The following is an 8,762-nucleotide window of genomic DNA, read 5'->3' on the forward strand; positions in this document are numbered from 1 at the left end:
CACACACACACACACACACACACACACACACACACACACACACACACACAATCCAATTGAATGCTGAAAAAAGATTTAGGATCTTTGCTCAAATCAATCATTTGTTTGCAGAGAAATGAGAAAAGGGGGCTTAAAGAAAAAAAATTAAAAAGAAAATGGAATGGCATTGGGTTGGGGGTGGGGGGTGGGGGTGATTCAGCTTGAATCCCATGATCAAAGGCAGCCCAATCAGTCCAAAACCGGCAGCCCCGATCTGCAGCTCAGATCATCGCTTAACCTTCAGCAAAATCTGCTCCGACGTTTACCGGGACGGACTCGATGCTCGCACCGAGACATGAGGAGGCGCGGTGGAATTCATGTGCCGACACAAACACGTGATGACCAAAACAACCAAACTACCAACAGGGGAAAAAAATAAAATGCTTGGATTCAGCAACATGGCAGTACAATCCTAAGACACGCACTGCTAAACTTGCAGACAACAAATCTGTCAGAAATAGCAAAACACAGGAGGTGGTATTTGTACACGAGTTTACCTGCTGCTAGTGAACGTGCACGTTATAGTAGAAATAGAAACAGAGACATTATAGAAAGGAACAGTACTGTATTAGTTTAAAAAGCTAGCAACGTAACAGGCAGTGGTCTCCTTTAAGGCCCTGTCACACTATAATGCTTTAAACAACTTGTGAAAATTTTAAAGACATTTACTGTGAATACAGAATAATAAAAAAAAACCAACTGGAGACCTTTTTTTAAGATGGGTACACACTGTAATGATAACAAATTGACCAAATATATGACTTGTATTAGTAACTTAGACTGAATAATAATTTATTAAGTTGGCATAAGTTGTCTAAAACATTATAGTGTGACAGGGCCGAACTTCTGAAAGATGTAGGAATATGTTTAAATAATTATTAAATCATTCTTGTTAGGCAGTTCAAAGAAAACAATACTTTATCATTTGTGTTCTATTGGGTGAAATAAATAAATAAATAAATAAATAAATAAATAAATAAATAATAAACTGTTTGTTCTACAGTTATAAGATGACAGAAAAGAGGAACATGACAAAAGGTTGAAAACAGCCTAAATCTGAACAACCAGAAAAGCTTGCTGAAAAACCGTCTGGTCGTCTTAGTGTTTTTGACCTTTTCCCAGTAAAATAAATAGCAGCCAACAGATTTCTAAACCACAAGCTGCAGAAACAGTTGTGGGTATTTAAACCTCGAGTTGAAGCACAAAACCAACAAAACCCCAAATGGCTGCAGACAAGAGCCAAACTCCACTGAATCCCTGGGTAAGACCCAGAGTGTAGCGGCTCAGCCGTGCCAAGTGGCCTTGAGCTTTTCAGGAATCCTCATTGATGAGGACAGAGCGCCCGACTCGCTGCTCTCCAGGAAACAAACAGACTCCACCGAGCAGCTCCAGCAGCTCTCAGCTCGCACAGCCGTCCACCTCCACAGGGCCACGATGACCCGCTGCACTCACCTCTGTTCGTCAGCTTTTTTGTGTTGATGATTTTGGCAGCATACTCCTGGCCCGTGGACTTCTTTACGCATCGGCGTACAACGGAGAAGGCGCCCCTGGAGCAGGAAGTGATTGACAACAGATCAGAGAGAACCACTTGGAGCATTTGACCTTTGAACTTGCCACACTGAAGACATGCATGAGTCACATTCAGCTGAAGAGAGGGCGAACAAAGTCACATGCATTAATATAAATAATCTGAGGCAGGTCCTGACTACTGGTGCGTGACAGGAAGGACAGAGAGGGTATGATGTAAAAAAATATATAAAAAATAAATAAATAAAAAAATGTGCATTATTTGCACTGACGCCTCCTTTTAACTCCTGCTGTCGTCTGTGCTGGAACAGCTTTATTAGCACAGATAGGATGTTACAAAGTAGATTTGCAGCCAGGATAGTTGCACTGTTGCCCAGGCGTCCTTTTCACGCTGAAATTTGCAGACACCTCAATCTTGTTGCAGCAAAACATTATATTGTTTATTTTTGTTTGGCGGCGCATTCTAAAATGCACCAAAAAAATAAAAATAAATAACAGAGCTGAGCACGACGGTGGAGGTGGATCGACGAGATTTCAGAGGTGTGCAAACATGCATACTCTTGGTGTATAGGTGGATGCTGCTCACCTTTAAAATTAAAGAGCAGCAAATGGCGCGGTGCACCTTTAAAATCCACCCACGGATTAAACCCAAGCCTCCGCAGAGCTAACCTGAGCCCGCTGACAGCTCACTGTTGCACAGGAGGCTGCCGAGCTTTGTTTTCTCTTGTTGTTTGTTTGTTTTCTGACCGCCACACATCTGCCTTGTCAACACTTGGAAGTAAACGCACACAATGGCAGCAGAGGGTGGGTGGGGGGGGGGGGGGGGGACATGCACAAACACACGCGCGCGAACACACAAACACACGAGCAGGCTTGAATGCAACAAGAGAAGCAGCAGCGGAGGTTGTGCTGCTGTGTTGACGGACGCTTACTTTCCGAGTTCCTCGTACAGCTGATACTCGTCGGTGAATCTGGTCGAGGTTACAAGTGTGGCCATGTTGACTGGAGTGACGGGAAGAGGGGGGGAACCGCCTCGCGCTTCGGTGGCCGTCGCCTCGCGCGCGCTTCCGAGAGAGGGGAAGAGAGAGGCGCTCGAGCTCAGAGAGTGGAGCATGGAGTAGCAGGGGGAGGAGGGAGCAGATAGCAGTAGTAACGAAGATCCTTTTATAAAAGATGCATCACTCCGGATGAGGAAAAAAGGACATTTATGTTGCGACGTTGCTTGTTCAAACCAGAAATTTTAGCAGAGGAAGACCTCTTTCTTCCATCTCCTTTTCAGCAGTGGTGGCGGAGGGATGTAAAACCATGCAAAGATCTTCTACAGTCTACTGACTGAGGTTCAGTTTTATAATTTCGTCGTCAGTTTATGTGCTTAAAGTTCATTTTATTGTGAAGTTCCCCCAGATGTTCCCTACAGATGTGATGGCAAATCTGATATATATTTAATAAAATATTTTCAACAGACTCCTGGACTCAATCATAGTTTTTTTGATTTTATATTAATTTCTTTAAAAAAAAAACTCCCACATTTGTTTAGGAGCTAAAGTTCACTAAATTTAATTTTATTTTATTTTATTTTATTTTATTTTACATGACAATTCAAAATTACACCCAAAGGAACATTTTAGCTATTTTAAAGTCAGTGATGTTTTGACAAATGAATTATTAATAAGTACCTAATTTATCTTATTTATATAAAATTTTATACCTAAAAAAAGTCCCAGTATCATCTTCATTTATATAATTAATGAGAGATGTGTTGTTTTGTATCCGCTTCATGACAAAGAAGAGTTTGAAAAGCTCCGGCAAAAAGATATTTTGACTTATACTTAATTAAAATAGTTGTGGTGAAACCAGGTGGTTCTGAGTGTACAACAATGTGCAACCTCCTGAAACAGCAACAAGCTGGAACAGGAAACTCAAAGACCTGCAGAGCAGAGAGGATCCACAAAGAAAAAAAAAAGTGGCACTTCTTTATCAAATACAAGATCTGAACTTAAACCAGAGATTGCATTTCCTCAAACATAAATGCTTCTTGCTGAAAAAAAAAATAAGTGGAAAGCTACTGAAAATGTTTAATAGCAAAAGTGGTAATGTTAGTTCAATTTGAAAAGCTGAAAGAAGCAAAAAGAGCTTAACTTTGTAGAAAAGCAGTAAAAATATGCAGAAATTTTGCTGAAATAGCTTATAAAAGCTAAAGGTTAAAAGCTAAAATAGCTGAAGAAAGCATTTTAAAAAAATTAAACTGGCATAAAATAAGCTAAAGGTAGCAGCCACAAGTTGAAATTAGCACCCAGATTTTAAAAATGGTGTAGAAAGTTTAAAAAGTGACAATTTGTAGTAAAATAGCTAAAACAGCCAAAATTTTCTGTAAAAAAAGTTGCAATAAAATTTGCATAAGGAAGCATAAGGAGCACAAGTTTGCTGAATCTAGCAGAATTAAGTTGTAATAGCTACAAAAAATGTGCATGTAGCTTCAAAAAGCTAACTTTAGCCAATAACAGCTGAACATTAGCTAAAATTGCAGCAAATAGACGAACATAGAAGAAAGCCTATGTAAGAAGTGTGAAGAGCACAAATTAGCAGAAAAAGCACAAAACATGAAGCTGAAGAATAGCAGAAAGAAGCAGAATTATAGCTAAATAGCAGAAAAAAGCTAAAATTAGCATAAAATATGCCAAATGCAGCAGCCACAAGTTGAACACCCAGATAGTGAAAGTGTTGTAAAACAATTAAAAAGTAGCAGAAAAAAGGCATAAAAGTAAAAAAGGGACAAATTCTATGTGGAAGTGTTGAAATAGCACAAATTGTGGAATGAGAAATGTACGGAATATTGAAAGTAACAATAAACTAATAAAGCGAAACATGAAAACAGTGTGAATGCGATGAAGCATTGACACAATTATTACCAGAATAACAGCAAAACAGTAGGTAAAAGCTAAAAGTAGCAAAATACCTAAAAGCTAAAGTTTGAAAAAAAAGTAGTAAAAAAAGACACAAACGGTGTTTTGAAGGAGAACTTCTCTTTATTTTCTGTGTATATTTTTTCAATAATATTAAATTAGCTGTCACATTTTGTTTCTGGGCTGTATGTGAATGCATGTAAATTGGCAGTGAGATTTAACTGCACAAGGAGCACCACCTGATAGCTTGATTAGGGCGCCAAATTGACTCGGGTCGGCCCTGTGTGAACATAAGAAAAATAATTTAACCCAGTTGCTCCACTCTTTAAATATGAGATTACAATGTGTGCATGTTTAGAATGTGAAATTAAAAACATGTGGCTCCTCTTCCTCCATGGTTTTTCCTTCATGCTTTGCCTCTGAACTGAGCATTTGGAGAACATTGCCAGCGATTAATGAGTATTTGGAGCAGGAGCGGGAACAGTGCGACCAGTTTGTGCCTTAATTACAGTGAGCTCCTCTGATATGAAAGACTAATTAGCGGGGCTGCAGAGGTACTGTAGTGTTAATTGCTGAATAGCTGTGTTTCTCTGTGATGTGCATGTCAGACGAGTCATGGAGGGGCTGTGCTGGGACAGGTTGAAGGGTGGGAGGCTGTTCAGTTTAAGGCAGCACCCTCAGACATTTTTTTAAATGTTTATGACCCTCAAAATAAAGTTGTTAAACAAAGCAGTTGTCCCTCAAAAAATTTGCAGCACTGAAAAAATAAATCAGAGGAAAAAAAGTCTCATCCTCTCAATCTTAATTTTTGTCCTGGCAAGTAGCTGGTTTTCATGAACCTTACTTAATCAGAGTATGTTTTCTAAATTTTCAAATGATTTCTTGGGAGTTTCCTAATAGTAATGTTTGTCATTTCAAAATCTGAAAACAGAAGTTCTTTTTTGTTTTAGTGCCTTGGACCAAAGCTGATCAAATTAAAGGCTTAACACTCTTTGAAGAATTGCATAATGCCTGTGCCTTTAATGCCAGAGTTTTAGACAGAGATCGTCTTACCTTCAGACAGGAGCTGCTTCGGTCAAACCTTGAAAATAACGTTTTGCAATCAATATCCCTGTGAGACGTCAAGCACAAAGTACATGTTGTGAATGACTCTTAGCTTTTAGATCAAATTTTATCACAATAGCTTTAAAAACGGACTGACTTTTAGTCATTTGGTACAGCCACATCATGTTTTAGTTCAGTTTCTGGACAGTTGACTGATTGATTATCCATTTCAGGCTTTGTAAGATTAGTTGGCTGTGGTGGCTGTCTTGACTTGGGTTAGCTCCAAAAGCTAATGCAAAACCAGGAATTAATCCCCAGAAGTTTTATTGTAATCTGTCGAGTGGTTTGTAAGATATTTGGCTAACACACAGGACAGAGTCCAAACAGTGAATAGCAAAAATTCATAGAAAGATCCTGTGAGATGTGTTAGTGCTCACATGGGTCAGGGAGCTATCTCAGGTACTAGCACACCAAAATTTAGCTCAATATCTTTAATTAACGGAGTTATGGTCAGTTTGTGTTGGTTAATGTTGATCAGCTGTGACAGCATTCCAAAAGTTAAATCAATCGCAGAAACACATTCGATGATTATTTTCCGCAATTTTCCATTAAAATCTGTATTGTTATTTATGAGACATTTCACCAATAGACAGTCACACAATCTTACAGAGACAAAACATCATTGTACTCCATTACCTTTAGAGCAATGGGCAATAAGAAAGTCACAAAATAACTGTTTATCAAAACTCAAAGTTAACACGATTACAAACCTTTGAAAAGCTTCTGATCAGTTATCCCCTGAAACTAACATGCATTTATGAAGTCACGGTATATAGTAACGTGACAGCATGAGGTGTTAAAGTCGTCATTCAGGTTTTTTTTTTTTGTCTCAGTTCCACTAACCTCACATTACTGTAAAGCCAAAGTTGTGGAGCTTCAGAGGCCGAAGGCAAGTGAGTCATTCAGTAAGAATGTTTTCAGCTTGGCTCATGGCTGCTCCGTGGATCTCTCCTCCCTCGTCTGCAACATCACAAGTCTTTCATGGTGTTTTAGACGTTTTATGTGTTGACAAACACCCTGGAGTCGTACCTTCCTGTCTGCCGCTGAGCCGCTCAGAGAATGCTCACCAACAGCCTGTTAGTTAATCTCTCAACCTTTACAGCCACCTTGGGATCGTTCTGTCACGGACAGTGCATTAAACCAAATCTATTACTTTCCTTTTTCAATTACCACATCGTCACATTGTCCCTCGTAAGGTTTAAACAGCACATTGGGGTGACTTCAATTCTTAATGCATGGCAGATTGTGGTGCCAGGAGCTCTTTTTAACGTGTCCCATTCAAATCGTGACATCACCCCTGAATAAGAGCCCAGAAGGTACTGTTCACTTTCAATAAAAATATACAGAACACAGAAACAAGAAACGAACATTTTTTTTTAGAAAAAAAAGGAATCATGAGTCAGTTTTATTTAACTTCAGCAACAAGTTTCAAGCTTCACATTTACCTGAGTATTACCAGCAGAGACGACGCCTTCCTCCACAAGTGTGTGTGTTTGCATGCAGCATGTGTGTGTCATGACACCTCCTGCACGATGACAATGTTGTACTTCTGCAGGCCAACAGGGAACCAAGTATGTGGGCATCTGCTCATTATTTTCACCTAATCAAAATCGCCCTTTGAAATTCAGAAGTGTTTATGCTTTGGCATAGATTTCACAAAATGTGGCATTTTACTGGTCGAAAACGTAGCGTAGCAACGTCCAGCTGTGAAAGTGGCGTTCCTGGAAAGAATGGACATTGCCCTCTGTGCACACAAAAGAGATGCAAATACTGTAAACTAAAAGTTTGGACTTTAAGACAAAATTCTATGTATTGAAGTCATGTCCTTGAAATGACAACAAATGTTTAATTTATGCAAATCCTCTGATAATAAAAGGTTTTGTCAAAGAATTCCAATGAGCCAATAGGAAAAAAGTTAATCGACTTTTGATTGTCAAATGTTGGGTATAATGTTCTATTAAATTTTAAAGTTTTTTTTTTTACTGTGCTCCATTGTTTTTCACCAAAGCTTTGTGGACAGGGGATAAAATAACCCCACCTTTTGGTTCTAAAAATATTGAAATAATGACACTTCTAGTAGTAAATACAAAATCTCTATTAGACATCTAAACATTTCAAACAGCATCTGTATGGGTAACTAATCTTTTTTTATTGATTTTCCCCATTAACATTGACTTCAAACAACTGAAGACACTGTGACAGCCACCCACCTGTACCTCCTGAAGACCTGTTTCCTTCCTCCTCTTCTATTTTTATGTAACTGTGTGTCACCGATTTTGAAGCTCCAATTTGTTCAGCTCAAACGAGTGAGTAGGCTGCAGAGTGAAGTGAGAAAAATCAAGGAGGGTGGTTTGCAGAGGGAACAGGGAAGGAGCCGAGGGATATACAGAGAAGGGAGGGAGGAAGCGTTTAGAGCTAACCAGAGGGGAAGGAGACGGTGGAGAAGGACAGTTGAATATTCATTATCGAGCCGCTGGGGAGGAATCTGCATCCTTGTTTGCTGCTGTGTGTGGGATTGCTGCTGACGTGCACACACTGGAACTCTCCTAAACCACTGAGACACACACACACATCTACAAGCTGGGGGTCAAGGAGAGAGCTGCCTCACTTCTGATGTTGTTTGGTACATGAGACCAGCAGCATAATGTCTGATTTGTTCCCTTCACAGTGCATCTCAGCCTCACCAACAGAAGCAAGCATCCAAAGACAGAGCTGTGGTTTCCTCGGACCAGCGGTGCTCATTCTGAATGGCTTGGCGCAGCTCAAATCAAATTCATGGTCAGTTTAAAGGGATGAAATGGATGACTGGGTCAATAGGTCGTTAGACTTCATTCATAAAACACATCAGATTTAATTAAATATTATTAGTAGAAAGGACTGTGAGACTGTGCACAAACTCAGGCTTTTTGCACAAAACTCCTTATAGTCAGGGCATTTTTCTGCACATGTACTGACTAAATACATGCAACAGAATCCCATACACAGTATTGTGAAAGTACTTGTTGGTGCTAAAATGCAACTGCATGGAATATGTTTCCCTGTTTGTGTTCTGCTCAGGATGAGAGATTGTGACAAAGTGAAGATTCAACACAATCTGCTGGCTTCTTTAGATTTATTGTTTTGTGTGTGTGTGTGTGTGTGTGTGTGTGTGTGTGTGTGTGTGTGTGTGTGTGTGTGTGTGTGTGTGTG

General features: G+C 39.6%; 1 protein-coding gene across 21 annotated transcripts in view; it reads right to left on the reverse strand.

The window, feature by feature from the left end:
- camk2g2 (calcium/calmodulin-dependent protein kinase (CaM kinase) II gamma 2) overlaps positions 1-2,671 on the reverse strand; it is a 57,872-nt gene extending 55,201 nt beyond the window's left edge. For 8 of the 21 annotated variants that reach the window (XM_014005157.1, XM_014005145.1, XM_014005141.1 and 5 more), the window contains exons 1-2: positions 2,499-2,670; positions 1,492-1,586 (exon numbers count right to left, since the gene is read on the reverse strand). In XM_014005157.1, the coding sequence (XP_013860611.1) occupies positions 1,492-1,586; positions 2,499-2,563 (160 nt within the window). In that variant the 5' untranslated portion in view covers positions 2,564-2,670. Of the gene's footprint in view, positions 1-1,491; positions 1,587-2,498 lie in introns of all 21 variants that reach the window. The other 13 variants (XM_014005142.1, XM_014005158.1, XM_014005148.1 and 10 more) reach the window with 3 other exon arrangements.
- Between the last annotated feature and the right edge of the window lie 6,091 nt (positions 2,672-8,762).

The sequence above is a fragment of the Austrofundulus limnaeus genome, unplaced genomic scaffold, assembly GCF_001266775.1.
Source record: "Austrofundulus limnaeus strain Quisiro unplaced genomic scaffold, Austrofundulus_limnaeus-1.0 Scaffold28, whole genome shotgun sequence".
In the NCBI taxonomy this organism is placed as follows: domain Eukaryota; kingdom Metazoa; phylum Chordata; class Actinopteri; order Cyprinodontiformes; family Rivulidae; genus Austrofundulus; species Austrofundulus limnaeus.